Source organism: Neomonachus schauinslandi, chromosome 10, assembly GCF_002201575.2.
Source record: "Neomonachus schauinslandi chromosome 10, ASM220157v2, whole genome shotgun sequence".
NCBI classification, from domain to species: domain Eukaryota; kingdom Metazoa; phylum Chordata; class Mammalia; order Carnivora; family Phocidae; genus Neomonachus; species Neomonachus schauinslandi.
Window position 1 is genome coordinate 114,873,312 of NC_058412.1, and position 18,771 is coordinate 114,892,082.

Sequence of the window (18,771 nt, forward strand, 5' to 3'; positions counted from 1 at the left end):
TTTTCCCTATTCCAACCCCCCAAAAGTAACCATTGTTAGAGTTGATGTGTATCTCTCTCTTTCTCAAATAAATAAATAAATAAAACCCTTATTAAAAAAAAAAAAAAACATCAACTCAAGTCAGGCAATCCCTCATTGGAGTTTTCCAGGACCAAAATGGGACAGCATTTCACTTACCCCCATGACTCTGCCACGCTGCTCAACATCCTCCCACATAAAATGAACTATGATCCGACACATATATTTCCCACTCCGGCCTTCCTGCTTCATTCGGACTAGACACATCCTGAGTGGGAAGAAGATATAAAGAGTAACTGGCTGTTTGCACTTTTTATATCACATATTTATACTGAAGGTCAGCTCATCTGAGTAATTTCAGCAAAGAACACAGAATAAAAAAACTGGAAGTGATCTTATTTAAAAAAAACCCCAACTTTCATTGAGGTATAACACAAATACTATAAAGTATACAAATCTTAAGTGTATAGCTTGATAAATTACATATTATATATACCTATGTAAGCAGCACCCAGATCAAGATGGAGATTTAGAGCACCTCAAAAGATGCTCTCATACATGCAAGGGACCCACACTTAGTTGTTGGAAGCTAAGCAAGTCAAAATCTTTCATTTTTGGGGCGCCTGGGTGGCTCAGTTGGTTAAGCGACTGCCTTCGGCTCAGGTCATGATCCTGGAGTCCCGGGATCGAGTCCCGCATCGGGCTCCCTGCTCGGCAGGGAGCCTGCTTCTCCCTCTGACCCTCCCCCCTCTCATGTGCTCTCTGTCTCTCTCATTCTCTCTGTCTCAAATAAATAAATAAAATCTTTAAAAAAAAAAAATCTTTCATTTTAGTGAATGAAAACAGGAGTCCTACACAAGGAAAGTAATTTGCCCAACACCACCAAGTAGTCTGTAAAGACGGGCACAGTGCTGTGCTGTCCAACAGAGAAGCTACTAGCTATATGTGGCTACTGAACACTTAAAATGTGACTAGTTCCAACTGCCATGTGGCATAAGTTTAAGATTTCAAAGATTTAGTTCAACAAAAAGAATACAGATACCTCAAATTTTTTATACTGCTTACATGCTGAAATATTATTTCAGATATACTGAGTTAAAATTAATTATTAAAATAAATTTCATTATTTTCTTTTTACTTTTTTAAATGGAGCTACTAGAAACTTTTATTTTTTTATTTATTTTTTTTTAAAGATTTTATTTATTTATTCATGAGAGACAGAGACAGAGAGAGAGAGAGAGAAGCAGGCTCCCAAGGAGCAGGGAGCCCGATGCGGGACTCGATCCCAGGACCCTGGGATCATGACCTGAGCCAAAGGCAGACGCTTAACCATCTGAGCCACCCAGGCGCCCTACTAGAAACTTTTAAATTCAATATATGACTCGCATTGTTTGTTGGACAGTACCTATCTAGAATACAGATCACAGAAAGTATTATGATTTCACCTATGTAATTATTGAATCGTTTCCCCCATTAGAATGTAAGGTCCATTGAAGGCAAAGATCGAGTCTGGGCTGGTTTTTTTTAACCACTGTATATCCAGGGCTTAAGTAAGTATAGTAGGCACTTAATATTTATTTGCTAAATAAATAAGTGAGTAAAACATCTCAGGGCTAGTTAAGGGATTCTTCTCCTATACCACATTGCCTCTAATCAGTCCATAAAGGTCTCTGCTTAAGACCTTCCATAAGAATATAAGAATTGTATTCTATTTTATTAATTAGTAAATATATATTATACTTAACTATATATAAGAATATAAGCAGGGTCATCAACTTTCCAAACTAGTTCCTTATCTCACTCTTTTTTTTTTTTAAAGATTTTATTTACTTATTTGACAGAGACAGAGACAGCGAGAGCAGGAACACAAGCAGGGGGAGTGGGAGAGGGAGAATCAGGCTTCCCGCTGAGCCGGGAGCCCGATGTGGGACTCGATCCCAGGACCCTGGGATCATGACCTGAGCCGAAGGCAGTCGCTTAACCAACTGAGCCACCCAGGCGCCCCCTTATCTCACTCTTAATGAGCATCCTTATTTCTATTATCTCTCACTTAATAGTTTTTAAGCGACTACAATAGGACTACTCACCAAAAGACATTTCCTGCTATAATTATGGAATATTGGATCTAAACTGACAATTCTGTCTCCATATACAATTAATCCTGCCCATTAAACTCTATGAGCAATAGTATGGTACAATGGAATGATTCCAGCCTGGCCTGCCTCAACATCTCTGTTAACGACTAAGATGGAGAAAAGAAAACATACTTATCAAATCTGCAGATGACAAAAAGCTGGGCAGGAAGACAAATATGCTGGATGACCCAACCATGAGCCAAAAATACTTCAACAGACTGTTTCAATGGGCTGAATCTAACAGAATGAATTTGAACAGGGGTAAACCTAAGGTCCTGCACTTGGGTCTTAAAGAACTGTAGTGGTACAGGATAGGTGAGTCATGCCCATTTATGTATGAAAAAGCCTTACAGGCTTAAGTTGACAATTATCTTCAAAGGAAGTCAAGGTGATGATGAGGTTGTCCCCCAAATTAATGTGATTTTAGATACAGTAATGGAAATATAGTATCAAATGTGCAAAGTGAAATTTTTGTCCCATTCAGCACAGGTCAGATTCTACCTGGAATAGTGTCCATAGTTTTGAACATTATATTTTAAGAGACAAGAGGAAAAGATGAAAGATCAGAAGATATATAGCCTGGAGAAAAACAGGAGAGTTTCCTTAAATATTGTAGACAAGTGATTAAACTATTTGTCCAAGAGTTAGAATCAGAACCAATGGGTGAGCCACAGAGGGAGAAAGAATTCCTCAACACTGAACACTGAAAGAAAGAACTTTCTAACAGGAGGGTTTCTGAAGATTCGAATAATGGAATGAATAAGCCCAAGAGAGAGAATCTGCCTACTTCTGAGGGGTGAATAAACGCTTTGTGAGAACTCAGCTATCTGACAGGCTGACTACATGATCTTTAACATCCCTTCCAACCATGAGATTTGCTGATGCTGTGATTTAAATTTGTAACCCCTGAACCGAGTTAGTGCCTAAGAAATAACACTTTGTAACAATAAAAACAGGTCATGGAAAAAGATTTGACTACTTCACATGACACAGGATATATTCCAAAGCAGAAACAAACTCGGGAAAGTTCAACAGTCCTTTTTCATAAGATTTTTCTCAATCAAGTCGCTCATGTCAGCCGCTGACCTGAAAAGACACTGTGAGTTTTGATGCTTACATGTCGTCAGAGGCCAATTCATCAACAGCAATAGTGAGGTAATGGAATTCTTCATTTATTTGAAAATTCTGTAGTTTGTTAATACACCTGCCCTCTGAGGTTTAAAAGGCACAGATTTTCTCAGACCATAAAGTATGCATTATACTATGCTCACCTCAAGTGTAGCTACCATCTGTCACCATACAATCCTATTACAATACCACTGACTATAATCCCTACCATGTACCTTTTATCTCCATGACTTATTCATTCCATAAACTAGGAGCCTGTATCTCCCACTCTGCTTCACCCAATTTGCCCACCCCTCATTCCCTCCCCTCTGGCAATCTTCAGTTTGTTCTGGGGATTTATAAGTATGTTTCTGCTTTTTGTTTATTCATTTGTTGTTGTTGTTTTAGATTCCATATATAAGTGAAACCATATGGTATTTGTCTTTCTCTGACTTATTTAATTTAGCATTATACCCTTTAGGTCCATCCTTGTCAAAAATGGCAAGATCTCATCCTTTTTACAGCTGAGTAATATTCCATTGCGCGTGTGCACACACGCACACGTGTGTGTGTGTGTGTGTGTATCTTCTTTATCCATTCATCTATTGATGGCTTCAGTTGCTTCTAAATCTTGGCTACTGTAGATAATACTGCAATAAACACAGAGGTGCGTATATTTTTTCAAATTCATGTTTTCATTTTTGGGGTAAATACCCAATAGTGTGATGACTGGACCAAATGGTATTTCTATTTTTAATTTTTGAGGAACCTCCATACTGTTTTCCACAGTGGCTGCACCAGTTTGCATTCCTACCAACAATGCATGAGGGTTCCTTTTTCTCCACATCCTCACCAACACTTGTTATTTCTTGTCTTTTTGATTCTAACCATTCTCAGAGATGTAAAGTGGTATCTCACTGTAGTTTTGATTTGCGTTACCCTAATGATTACTGATGCTGAGCATCTCTCCACGTGTCTGTTGTCCATCTGTGTCTTCTTTGGAAAAATGTCTATTCAGAATATGTCCTCTGCCCATTTTTTAATTAGATTATTTATTTTTGGCGAGTGTTGAATCATATAAGCTCTTTATGTATTTTGGACATTAACCCCTTATCAAATATATCATTTGTGAATATCTTCTCCCATTCAGTAGGTTGCCTTTTCATTTTGTTGATGGTTTCCTTCACTATGCAAAAGTTTTTTCTTTTGGTGTAGTCCAGGGGTTCCTACTGTCCACACTTTATAATTGAGGAAACTGAGTCTTAGAGAAGTAACTTGCCCTGAGTTACAAACCTAGTCAAAGGTGAGATCTGAACCCTACTGTTTCTCTGCCTCCTTTAATGACTAGTACAAGTCTTACGGAATCCATTTACTCTAGTTTCCATCTAATCCTCACAAGAGTAGTAACAGTTTCAAAACTAGCATCACAGTAGAAATAGCATATCAGAGGGGAAAGACAGGCTTACCTGAGGCAAGCATACCTACAGCAACCAAAAGTAACGGCTGGCAGCCTAACAGGAAAGAAAGAAACTAAAAATATATTGAAAACACACAAAAAATAGCACAGCAACTGAGGTTCAAGAGGCAGGGTAACATACCCAGTACAACTCAAAAAATATAGCCTGGCAAAGTACAGTTAAGAGTTATCAGGACCAGGCGCCTGGGTGGCTCAGATGGTTAAGTGTCTGCCTTCGGCTCAGGTCATGATCCCAGGGTCCTGGGATCGAGTCCCGCATCGGGCTCCCTGCTCCTTGGGAGCCTGCTTCTCCCTCTGCCTCTCTCTCTGTCTCTCTGTCTCTCATGAATAAATAAATAAAATCTTTAAAAAAAAAAAGAGTTATCAGGACCAGGACGCCTGGGTGGCTCAGTCAGTTGAGCGTCTGCCTTCAGCTCAGGTCATGATCCCAGAGTCCTGGGATCGAGTCCCGTATCAGGCTCCCTGCTCAGCGGGGAGCCTGCTTCTCCCCCTGCCTGCCGCTCCCCGTGCTTGTGCTCTCTCGCTCGCTCTCTGACAAATAAATAAATAAAATCTTAAAAAAAGAAAAGTTATCAGGACCTCCTGAATCATTCAGAAAAGGTTAAAGTACATTGGCAGGTGAAAAGAAAATGAGTGAAACAAGTCCAAAATGGTAAACAAAAACAAAAAAGATCTGATGATCCTGGTATCCACTACAAAACAAAGCCAACACATCACACACAGGCTCTCACTGCACAACAATAATGTTTGAGTCACTAAGTAAAGTATATTCCACAACAATTGAGAACACTAGGTTTAAAGAACAGAACAGGATAGCTCTACTTCAATTTACATTATGGATGCATTCCTCATAATAAATATTTAAATTAAGTGTTGAGAAATCAAATTACATTTTGCTACTGATTCAACTTCATAATTTCAGAGCTCTGTTCCAGGGGGAAGTGGAGGAAGGGAAACAGGGGACACTTCCCTGCTAAAACATAATAAAAACTGCCCTTAAGAATGCAAAATAAACTTTAAAAAGAGATAATTTTCTGCTCAAACCTAAAACTGCTCTAAAAATAAAAAATTTTTAAGCAATAAAAATATTCTTGTATTAAACAATTAATTTAATCATTCATTTAACAAGTATTTACTAAGTACTTACTCTAAGTATAAACTTAGTCTGTATATAAACTACTCTGTTTAGGAACAATTCCAGTTACCCCTCCCAAATTTGATGATGTTCTTAAACCCACAATTTATTATTGAGGTTTTAAGCCTCACAGTACTATCCTCGTCTCTCAGTGATTCTAGTGGCTCATAAATAATACTGATCTCCTTTACATATAAGGAAAGCAAATAACCCAGCTAGCAAAGTAAAGAAAAAAAAAAGGAGTAGTCAAGCCTTAGTCTTGGCTCCCAACTATCGCTAAAGGGCAAGCACAGAGGCAGGGAAAAGAGGAAAAAGACTCACTCACTAGGCATCTCAAAAAACAAAGGGCTAAGATGTAAATTTTATCTTATGGCAAATAATAATAGTGATTACTGCCATTTATGACATCCTCTAATATCAGACTTGTCACCTGAAAATGCATTTGCATCCACACTCTCTTTCAATTAACTATAACTGCTCCCATTTCACAAAAACAAAAACAACAACAAAAAAAACTGACGCTCTGAGGAAAGAAGAGAAGGAAATAAAGAGGCTTCTTCCTCTAGGCTTATAAAAATGTTTCAGTGTTTCCCCATCTTAAAATAAAAAATAAAAAAATGTTTCCCCTCCATCCCACCTTCTTAATCATTTGGAAATCCTTAAAATGTAGTTCATAATTACTTAAGTAACCTAAGGTTGCCCAATGGAAAAGAGCAGAGCTGGAATGAAGTCTGAACTCCCCCTCTTTCCTCTAGGCCACAGTGTCTCCCAGGCCAGTGTCAGTATGGGCTGTTTCCCCCATTCTGTGATAGCACAGCTCCAAGAGCCTCTTCCTGCTAGATCAGATAAGGAGGAAGAGGAAGACAGCAACATTGCCTGCAGAGTTCAAAGGAACAAGAGTCCTAGCCATGCTTTGCTCCTCTCTGCCTACATCTGGGAGGGAAGAATTCTTGTGATTCTGGATGCTGCCCTCCTGCCGTGTATTGGCAGCTCTGAGTACCCTGTCCTGCTTGCTCTGTTTGGGCCTTCTGACAATGCCAGTTCTGTCTTGGCCTTGTTTCTCCCTCATGGTGGTTTATTCACTGTTCAGAGTGGATCTGATTTTGACTTCAATGAAGACTAGTGGGCATTCAAGGCAGGTCTGTCACCCTGGCTGCTGTGAAGGAATCCCAAAGGATAGCCTATTTCCCTTACTCTGCCACCAGCCGAGGCCAAGGAAGCAGAGCCTACATGCCCACACTCAAGCCTCAGCAGTGTGCTAATGAATGAGTTTATTTATTTGTGAGCTGGCATGCTTACCCTTTCCCGGGGCTGTGTACATGGCTATCTCCACCTGGTTTCCTAAACTCCCTCCCCAAGAAGCCTAATCTTTAGTGGGGAGTGTGGGGAGTATGGGGGCTACAGGACAGTCTATGGGCAAACAGACAAGTGGGGTGAGGCACTTCCTGAAGCCATCTCACCTGACAGCAAGCCTCCTCCAAGAACTACACCTGGCCTGTGGCCTGCCTGTCAGATCCACTATAGAGAACAAGCTCCTGGGTAGCAGGTACCAGTGCTTTTAGGTTAGGCAATGTTGATAAAATGATGCTGCATAGGCCTTCGGTTTGGGCAAAAGCAACACGTGTGAGTGTTTGAACAGAGTGACTGGCTCGGGGAGGGAGAGTAGGGATGTGCACATGGCCAGGGCTCACCATATATAGCAGGTCTGGAGCTGCTGGAATCCAGCATGAGCTTGCAAGCCCTACAGCTACATCAAAACTGCTGTGGTGGTTTTAAAGAGCCCACTTGCAAAGGCCGGAGCGTCTGCCAGGGCAGTTCTCTGGCTGACTGAGACTGGGACCAGTCTGTTTTCCAACCCCTTCCCACCTGTGCAGTTTACTTCCTTTTCTTTCCCAGAGGCTTCTTCCCACAAACTTATAAAAATGTTCCAGTGTTTCCCCCTCTTAAAAGAAAAAATAGAAAGCAAATAACAAAATGCTTCCTCTGTCCTGTTTCTCCCTCTAGTGATCATCTTTCTTAATCGCTTGGAATGTCTTAAAAAGTAGTTTACAGTTACTTCCTACCCTCCTAATAACTCCTCAAGACCCCATGTGCTCTGGTTCTAGACCCCAGAAGGCCAATGTAACCGCTTCCTTTGACCATCCCCAGGCAGTCCCCCTTCCCCTGTGCTCCCATAAGACCTGTGTGTCTGCTACACATAGCACTTATCACCCCTTACTGTTTTCAGGTCTACTGTTTCCTCTCCCAGGACACAGACAGCAAGTACCAAGAAACAGTTTTGTACAGTTGATGGTCAGTGCTATGCTGTTCATATTCATGGGAAGAAACCCTCATCCCCATGACCATCAAAAGGAGACACTCAAGCAAAAAGCCAAGGATTGCAGAAGCAGCAATCAGCTTTGGATTTGAGTCTCAGATCCTCCATGAAGAGGCCTGTGACAGATTCCTTAAAATTGCCAAAATCATCTCCCCATTTGTAAAATGAGGGTTGAACTAGATCTGTGGTTTTATTTTTTATTTTTTTTAAAGATTTATTTATTTATTTATTTATCTGAGAGAGAGACAGAGAGAGAGAGGGAGAGCAGGCGGGGAGGGGCAGAAGGAGAGGGAGAGTGCCATGAAGACTCCACGCTAAGCATGGAGCCAGACGCAGGGCTCGATCTCATGACCCTGAGATCACAACCTGAGCTGAAACCTAGAGTCAGTTGCTTAACCAACTGAGCCACCCAGGTGCCCCTAGATCTGTGGTTTTTAAACTGTGGTCTGAGTCTCCACAGAACTACATAAGAGCCCCTTACCAGTGGGCACATTGTGAAGACCTGAAATAAGGAGGTCATTCCCACTTCCTCAACGCAAATAGCAATTCATTATCTATTCGTACATGGTGACTGAGCATAAAATTTCGTTTTTAAAAAGCACTCAGCTGGTAAAACTGAACCACTAGATCCCTATACCTGCAATGTTTTTCTATCCACCCTTTGACTTGCTAACTTCTACTTACCATTCAGGTGTTATTTTAAATGTCATCTCTTCAGTGAGCCCTCCCTGAGTGACTGACCCACGCACCCCCATCTAAATTATGGACCCCTCTTCCCCGCTACCATTTCCTCTCATTACACTATTCCAGCTCTATTTTATTAATGATTTAATGTCTCTCTCCCACACTCTAAGCCCTGTGAGGGCAGGAAACAAATTTACTGCATACAGTAGATTCAATTGGAGAATAAATGCTATAAGTTTATGGACTTAATTTTTTCTTTAATTTTTAAATCATCTCTTCACCCCCTGTAGGCCTCAAACCCACAATCCTGAGAAAAAGAGTCGCATGCTCCACGGACCGAGAAAGCCAGGAGCCCCTATAATTTACAGATTTATGTTTAAGAATAAGCAAGTACTTTAAATAATAAATAGCATTAATAAGATTAAATAGTATTAGTATTAATAAGCAATCATTTAATTAGTTACTTTGGTAGCTTTAACTACCAATGAGGAAAGCAACTTATTACTTTGAGTTAGCCAGACCTATACTTTGAATTTCCTCTCCACCATGTACTAATTACATCTCTGGGCAAGTTCTCTGACTTCTCTAAGCTGCTGACCCCTCATATGTGAAATAAAGTAGTGTGAGACATACATGTAAAATAAATAAAAGATAATATATGTAAAAGGCTTGACAGTTATTATATTTATGATACACCTGACTTTAAAATAATTTTTAAAAATACAAACTGCAGAGGCACCTGGCTGGTTCAGTTGGTGGAGCATGTGACTCTTGATCTCGGGGTGTAAACTCGAGCCCCATATTGGATGTAGAGATTACTTAAAAATAAAATAAAATAAAAAATACAAACTTACAAATTTACTCCCTGCATTCTATCTCCATCATAGGCATATTCTAATTTTATTTATCCCATTCCATTTCCTAAAATTAACTTCTGCATCTAGAAGGTATTAGTTTTCCATGACTAAAAGAGGAGTCTCTAACAAATCCACTAACAGCAACATAAATTCCAGCTACATACATGTAACCACCAGAGAAACTTAAGTAGGAGTGGAGCTTTGCCACTCTCACCCAACCAAAAGACAGTTTCAGGACCCTTCCAAATGCTGTGGCAGCCAAGTCAGATCTGGGGCCATCAATTACTTAATGAACATTTACTGATACAAATTAAGAGTAAGACATGCAATTGAGGGAAGAAATACCTCATTTTCATATCTTTCAAAAAAAATAATAAAAATAATTGTTGCTCTCATAAATTCACCATCCACAAAGACTATACGATAAAACATAATAATGTTATGTGATGAATGCTATGATAGAGATGTCCAAAATACTAAGAGAACACAAAAGAGGAACTAACTCTCACCTTCAAAGGGTAGGAAAGACTTCAAAGAGAAATGATATCTGAGTTGGATATTGAATGAAAAACAGGAGTTTGTCAGGGGGATAGCAAGGAGAAGGACTTTCTGGACAGAAGAAAACTTTGTACAGAAGACTTGATATTTCTATTATGTAATATTGTTTTATTTTGCAGAGGAGGGAGTGGTGGTGATACTGGTACCTAGAATAGCATATAAGACTAGCAGAGGTGGCATATTGATGGGATATGAATACCATGCTAAGAAACCTACTCTGCCCCAAGAATAATGGAGAATATTAAGGAGTATGTGAGAATGTGTGTGTGTGTGTGTGCACGTGTGTATGTACTGATCCAATTTGTATTGAGAAGACCAATGGCATGTGAAGATGGAAATTGTAGGCCAAAGACCAGTTTCCAGGTACTGTTGCTTATAACCCAGTAAAATCAATTGAATGGGTGACATCTTAAATTTTTCTTTATAATGAATTCAAATGGAATAGAAAATATCAGAGACTATCTGACATTATAAGGACAAGTTTTACAACTATAATATCAGAGACGTGTGTGTTCTGGGTTGCAGAGTAAAATTCATTTGTTATTGTGGGTCATGGTCAAAAAAGTTTGAGACCAGATGAAGGGGTAAGGGAAAAGTCAAGGAGATATTCCTGGTTTCTGGTGTGGATACCGGAATGGATTGCAATGCCATTGCCCAAGACAGGGAACAGAGGAGGAGGCCTGCCTTTATCAAGTCCACATTTGGATGCAGGAAAGCCCAGACAGCAACCTCTCTCAACAATTTTTCAGCGGGCACAGTCAATACTAATCTTATTCGACAAAGACAAAGGACACATAGTCACTGCAGCTGCAAGCTCATGTGAATACACAACTGATAAGGGACTTCTAGAAATTGAAAATACACAGAAAAACTTAAGAACTAGAGAAAGCAGAAAGGATAAGGGAATCAACGCCTCCTCCAGGGAACTAAAAGGATTTGAGAAATCCTGCCCCTATTCTAAGAGCCAACAGGGAGCCATCACCCTTGGGAACCCAAGCAAGCTTTCTGAAAAGTCCACTGCCAGGGTATTCTGTTTATTGGGTTTATTTTTTTCTTAGAGGATGGGGAGGATCCTTTCTACTTTGTAACTGCTTTCTAAGCTTCCCTAGCTCTCCCTCATACTACCACCTACAGGAGGTATTTCAACCCTACACATCTCTAGGAAGTCCACTGAGTCCTGTAATATTGGATATGGCTATCCCTCAGTTATCCTCCTGGAGCTTCAGGCTAAGAGATCAGGGCTGGAAGAACATAGCTTCTCCACAGACTTGGAGTGGATCCATTACTCCTCCTAACACCCCTCTCCCCTAGAAGAGAAAGTTTCCCCAATTCTTCTTGAAGGATGACAGCACAATTGGGCCCCAAACTACATTTATGGCAACCTTCCCGTTAAAATTCCTCCACAAACCTGCTCTAGACACTTCTGACAAGTGGCTGTCCTCAAATACTCCATGTCCTTGCACATACATTCTGTGGTTTGCTCCTGATATTCCCTCAACCTAAAATGCCCTCCTTTTCTCTGACAGAAATTCTACTCACCCTTCATGGTACATCAACATCACTTCTACCACAGAGCTCTCTATCCAATACTCTCCCCCCGCCACCACCATCACATTTGGATTTAGTCATACCTCCTTGTCCTTCCATAGTCTCTGCTTGTACCCTGGGCACAACACTTCTTTCACTGTCATCCATTATAGGCAATTGTGCTCTCTGCCTGTTATCTGCTAGACTAAGTTTCTAAAGGTGCATGCCATGTCATACCCTTCTCTCCAAAGCCCCCCAGTCCTTAACACACAGTGAGTTCTCAATAAGAGTTTCCCGATTCAAAGTGAAAAGCTACCGCTTCATTCTACCAAAGACTGCAGATCCTAAGAACTAAAGAGGAAGTGTGGAGGGGAGGCCAAGTGTAGATTTGAAGCAGACAGCCTCCCTCCCCCTACTTAACTGGTAGCAGTACTCCCCACTCCTCTGAGAAATTAAAACCAACCTCAGCAAGGAAGATGCAGGAGGCATGTTTGGAAATGGTGGCTATCTTGAAGGAACTGTAAGTAGCTTCAAGGTTCTCCTGGCTACTATTAGTCAGGGATTGACCTTGGGATGTGGTTACAGGGATTATATATTTTATTTTGCCATCCACTCCCTCTAACACTCTGATACCTCTAGCTATATGGGCAATAAAGAGTCTTTCATACAAGCTCTGAATATTATCTTTAAGCTCCTCTGGGAACAGCCTAGCCTCCTCTCAGCCCTCCCACCTTTCCAGTGAGTAATTCTGCAATGCCACCTCTGCAGTCCTCTCCTCTTGAAAAAGTGGTTTTCCTCTCAGCATATTCAGCTGCCCTCCCTAAACCTTTTCTTAACCTTCACCATTCGGACAGAAGGTAGTCTGCCTTCTCAGCTGCCTGACTAAAAGACAGTATATTTCAAAGAATAGGCAGAACTCGTGCAGGTTTTGATAATTGTGGCTTCCTCTGTGGTCGCATAGGCACTACTTACTCAGATTTAGTATAGAACTTAGCCATTCCGATTTATCACTGACTATTTTAAATGTCTTATCTCCCTCGTTAGACTGTGAGCTTCTTGAGAACCACTGCTAGTTCCCAGCAAACTGCCCAGGACATAGTGTACACTCAATGAAGTACCCGCTTAGAAAAAATAACCTAAAATAAATTGCTACCTTATGCCCCTCAGCCAATCTCAGTGACTATGTGAGTTCAGAAGAAGAAATATTTCAGAGGTGATCAAAACCAAAAAGTCTTTATATAGTAGTCAGTCCTGTGATGCAAAGCTCAGCTGAAGGCAGTCTCAAACAAGGGTCCTTTTGACAGGGCAACCATTCCCCACGTTCCTCAGATACTCACTATGGTCAAAATAGTAAACTTAGTTCTCCGGAATTTACTTTCCCAAGATCTGGCAGTTCAATAAACGCATTCCCCAGCCCCCACTTCAACGTCTCTCCTATATCCTTCTGACCTTTAATACTGTGTAACATTAGATGAAAAACTGATTTTTTTTGGCTACTTAATTTGCAGCTGAAGAAAAAATATACTGTTTAAGGTGTTAAATATTTTTACATGCAACAAACCTGGCATGAATCTAACCTGTATGCACATTTTAGAGGTACAGGCGTAAATGTCAGTGCTATAATTTGTTATAGGTTTCTGATGACCAGCAATGGAAATGACCACGGATTCTCACAATTCAAACCACTTTTACGTAAATGTGAACTTTCCTAAAACAGCCAAGGGAGAGAACTTTCCATCCAAGCTCACAGAGTCTCTTAGAGATACTGATAGCATTGTTCACCAGGCTAGGTGTTCTTTGAGAACAGCCTACAAATATTAGTTTCTTTCTGGGACTATGCTTTGACCTTTAATAAAAATGTGATTTAAGGGCGCCTGGGTGGCTCAGTTGGTTGGGCGACTGCCTTCGGCTCAGGTCATGATCCTGGAGTCCCGGGATCGAGTCTCGCATCAGGCTCCCTGCTCGGCAGGGAGTCTGCTTCTCCCTCTGACCCTCCTCCCTCTCATGCTCTCTGTCTCTCATTCTCTCTGTCTCAAATAAATAAATAAAATCTTTAAAAAAAAAAAATGTGATTTAAGACACTAGTTATTAAAATGAAAGGAACAATTTTTTTAATGCCTGAACAACTGCCATTTCATATAATCAGCCTTGCTGAAGGCTATACCTTACAAGTTAGCCATGTTTCAAAAAAAAAAAAAAAACATTTGGTGACTTCACTTAAATTGCTCACTTACCAGACGTGAAGTAGAGTTATAAGAAACCATGAATTGAATGTATCAGGCATCTGACACCCTAGAAAATAACAATAAAGTATAAATATGTGAGGGTTTAGAGAAGGAATGTTGACTGTATTTTAAATATTGGTAGGAATCTGTTCAAGTCAAATATATGGCAGGTACAGTGCTCTTTGATTATGCGACCCTAGAGAGGGCCAGTGGAACCACAGTACGAGACAATGGGTTGAAAGAGCACTGAATGCAGTCAGACAACCAGCCTTCTAGTTCCAGCCCCGGTACCACTTTGCTGTGTGGCCTTGGGCAAATCACTTTTCTTCTCAGATGCTCAGTTTTCTCACTTAGTATAATATGGCCTAGATGATCTGTGTGGTTCCTTCCAACTTACATGCTATTTTCCCTTCCTGGTCTCAAATTCATCTGGAAAGCTAGGCAGACACTACTTTGCCTACCCCACTTAAGTATAGGCGTTTTTCACTGGAGCCCCACTGAGAAGTCTAAGTTCTTCTAGTTTCTTTTTCCTGTCTTCCTTCTTTAAGGTGACCCAGTAGCTACAAACATGGGTATGCAGAATGATTCACCCAAAATAAATGACCAGGAGAAAGAAGTGAGGCTCTAGGGAGCTGTAGTTACATAAGAAAGCAGATTACATCTAATGAAAGGCCATTCATCACCCCCCAGGAATGACAAAACTTTAAGATACTAAAACTCAGGTCAGTGCTTAGACATCCACGCCTCTCAATTCTCAGATCTCTAGGAAATGCACCTGGCTAGATGAGGGATCCCCACTCAATGAGCCCTACCTATTACATGACAGGGAGCAAAGCTGGAGCAAGAGGATAAAGAAAAGTGAGTATCAGTCAATTTGGGCCCTTCAGGTAGAATCTGCCCTTTGAGCAATGACTCAAGAAAAAAGGGATATTTTCTGCCTTGCAGCAAACAATACAATGTACTAAATGATAACAAACTGGGGCCACTAGGAAAGAAAACACAGAGCAGAACCTCTGTGAAGCAACTAATACTACCAATAATAAAGAGTCGTAATTCCTTGCAGGCTTACTTTGTGTGAGACATTGTAATTGATGCTTACATGCATGAGCTCAATGAATTCTACCAAGAGGCCTATCATGTGGGTATTCACAATACCCTCAATGACAGGTGAGAAAATGGACTCTTAGAGAGACACCATGACAGTTGCCCAAGGTTACACAGCTATGAAACATCTAGGATCAAATTCAGATCTGCTTGATTTTAGGCACTGTGGTCTTAATCACTAACTGCTTCTCTAATACTAATATTAGAAACTAACATTCACTAAGGGCCCGTATTTCCTGTCAGGTCTACTGCTAGTCATGTCAATACATATCTCACTTAATCCTCACTCTAACCCTAAAGGGAGGCATTATAATCCTCATTTAGAGATGAGGAAACAGGCTCAAAAAGGCTAAGTAACTTGAGGGCAGCCACAATATAACAAGCTAGTGGTTGGGCTGGAGTTTAAGTCCAGGTCTGTCACAAAGTGACACCAAAATACTCTGGTGAGCTTACTAGGAGGTGCCCAGCAGTTGTCAAGTGGACTTCCTCTTGGAACCCAGCAGGAGGGAGGTGAAGGCTGGCCTGGCCAACCATACAGCTATTAAGACACATGCCATCTGAGAGTGGGCCAACCACCCTCCACCAAACAAGAATAGCCATGAGAAACTCTCAAGCCCAGATCTGAAGTTGGGTCTTTTTTGGATGCTAGAACAAAACATTAAAAAGAAAAGTTTTCTTGGAAGTCTGTCTTTCAATCTGGAAAATGAAATTTGGCTGCTTCTAAAGGACAATCTGTTCAATTGCTACCTCTACATCAAAGCTTCTCGGCAGCCTCCAGGAGCCTTTCCAATTCTCTCAGAGAGGGAATCAATTCTTGGGCTGGAAAGCACAGACAGACAGGCCAGCAGCTGGACTTGGGTCACAATTTTCCATTCCGGGGGTCGGCTCAGGGCTAATGATGGGAAAAGAGCTGGCATACTGACTCCCTGTACCCAGTGGAGTCAGAACAGAAACCCACAGGGTAAAGCCCTAAGAAACAAGACCACTGAATGTCTGACCATAAGCATCACAAAAACACAGCAGATCTTCAGCTCAATGAACTGTGTTTAAACACCTCAAAGTTAAAAGCTGTTATTGCCTTTTGTCAAGATCACAGTCTTGCACCAATACGCGCTCATTGCATTATTTTCTGAGGCTAGGTACTTTCTTCCTCAATACCAAGTTGGATAAAATTAAATAATTCATCACTGTTATGGAGTGGCAGTATTAACACAGTTGTTTGTTTAATGCAGGCTCTGGGGTCAGACCTCCCGATTCAAAACCCGGACTGTACCTCTGACTTGCTACGTGACTCTGGGTAAAGTTACTTAGCCTTCTCAGTGCCTCAGCTGTCTTCTCTGTAAAAATGGGGAGAACAAGAGAACTACCTTATAGGGATTTGTGAGGAGTAAATGAGATAAGGCCTGTAAAATGTTTAGCAAAATGGTTAATATTTAATAGGTACTCAATAAATATTTACTATTGTTGTTTCTCGGTGAATTATTTAAACACTAGGGTTTAAAATATCTTAAAATAGCTCACTATTTAAGACTGTGTCAATAAAATGATGAACCTCAATCACTGACTCAGAACTTATTCATTAAGGAGCCTCCTCTCCAAGGTATTAAGTCTCTTAAGAGCTAAAGACAAAGCAGTTTTCATACAGTACGGAATTTCAGTATGGAATTAAACACAAACTTTACTGATTGGTCCCATCTGTTCCAAAGTGTTCCTCATAACAGAACCGATCTCCAAAAGACCAGTTAGCAAACCACTGCAGGCTCACAGAGGTTATTCTCACTGATGCCACAAAAGACATACATCATCAGAACATCTTGGAAACAACAGGGGGCTGGCTGTTAATCTCAACAGTCAGAATCCCCAAGGTCTAGGCCTCTGGATCAAGACCTCTGAACACGTTAGAGAGTCTATAACTTGGGCATTTATGGGGGCCTATCCAAGAGGCTACAGGCTTATTGTTTACTCACAAGCACACTGTGAGTAATCAACTCTTTCTTACACAATCTTCATGAATTAACACTGGCCTTACTTTTGTTGGAAGAGTAAGGATGACAGTGCTGAGCTACCTAAGCCTCTTTATCCTTTTTAAAAATTACTGAATGCTCAGGACTCTAAAAGTCAAGCCCTAAAATACCAAAAATCCAAGGGAGCAACAGCCACTTTAAAGGTATAATCTTGGGAAGTGATATATATATTCTCTTCTTTTATCCAAACCTGCCTGGCGTACTCTTTAGCACCTTCCTTTAGAAGATGCAAGAAAGTCTCATTGTTTCATAGATATTTATCTGCCTCCAAATGGTATTTTTCAAATTGGCTCCCTTTTTTATTCCTAGCCACAGTTCAGAACCACTTTGGTTTCATTTTAAAATTTATTCTACCCACAAATGACAAAGATGGACCACATTGGAGCACAATACAAATGAACAAGCTGTAAGTCTAAAAGGCAATTCTTAAATTGAGTCTTAAAAAACCTTAAGCAAGAGTGGCGTCACTGAAAAATATACTGCTTCCCCAGGTAACTACTTCAAAGGCCAAAGCTAGAACAAAGCTTACTGAGGTGAACATACTCTAATATATGTAAACATCAGTTTATAATACTAATAGAATGTCGCCTAGAGGTAGTTCTTATTTAAAAACAATAACATACAAAAATATTAAAATGGATTATAATTTCTAATTTGCAATTACATTCTTTCACAGGCCGTATGTTATAGTGGAAAAATTCCTGGCTTTTAAGCCAGACAACATAGGATCAAGCCTTAGCTAAGCAACTTTGGGAAATCACTTAGCCTCTTAAGTTTCAACTGTTTCTGAAAAGAAAATAAAAATGAAAACAAGAATACAAGTCCTTCCTATCCTACAAGGTTTTCTAACTCCTAAATGAGACAAATGTAAAAGCACACCATGTAAATGTGAATTATTAGCATATAATGGTAATAATTTGTATAAACTTTTATTTTTATAAGTAGATTACAACAGATTATACATTGAAAACATTATATGTTACCTTAAATATATAATAATAATCTCATTACTCAATCTATAATATTAACTCAAAGATTTTCAATAATGAGGACTGGCTAAGACAAAGATAACTAGTAAACATCATTTCAAAATAATTATAAACTTATGAGTTATTTATGGAATCAAATATTAAACAGATGTCTGAGGATGAAGATTTAAAAAGATCTGATGAAAAATACTTAGGGACATGTATTCTAGAAATCACTTAAGAAAAATCCAGCTTCTTATGGGGCGCCTGGGTGGCTCAGTCATTAAGTGTCTGCCTTCGGCTCAGGTCATGATCCCAGGGTCCTGGCATGGAGCCCCGCATCGGGCTCCCTACTCTGCGGGAAGCCTGCTTCTCCCTCTCCCACTCCCCCTGCTTGTGTTCCCTCTCTCGCTGTGTCTCTCTCTGTCACATAAATAATAAAATCTTTTAAAAAAGAAGAAAAAGAAAAATCCAGCTTCTAATATTAATAGTTTCTTCATCTTTTTTAAAGATTTTATTTATTTATGTGACAGAGAGAGAGAGATCACAGGTAGGTAGGCAGACAGGCAGGCAGAGGGAGAGGGAGAAGCAGACTCCCCACTGAGCAGGGAGCCCGACATGGGGCTCAATCCCAG

At 40.3% G+C, this 18,771-nt stretch overlaps 1 protein-coding gene across 1 annotated transcript in view; it reads right to left on the bottom strand.

The window, feature by feature from the left end:
- Window positions 1-18,771, bottom strand: part of LOC110579348 (ubiquinol-cytochrome-c reductase complex assembly factor 1) — a 92,963-nt gene that overhangs the window by 40,137 nt on the left and 34,055 nt on the right. Inside the window, exons 6-7 of the mRNA XM_044918601.1 lie at window positions 14,050-14,107; window positions 178-286 (exon numbers count right to left, since the gene is read on the bottom strand). Of these exons, the coding sequence (XP_044774536.1) occupies window positions 178-286; window positions 14,050-14,107 (167 nt within the window). The remainder of the gene's footprint in view (window positions 1-177; window positions 287-14,049; window positions 14,108-18,771) is intronic.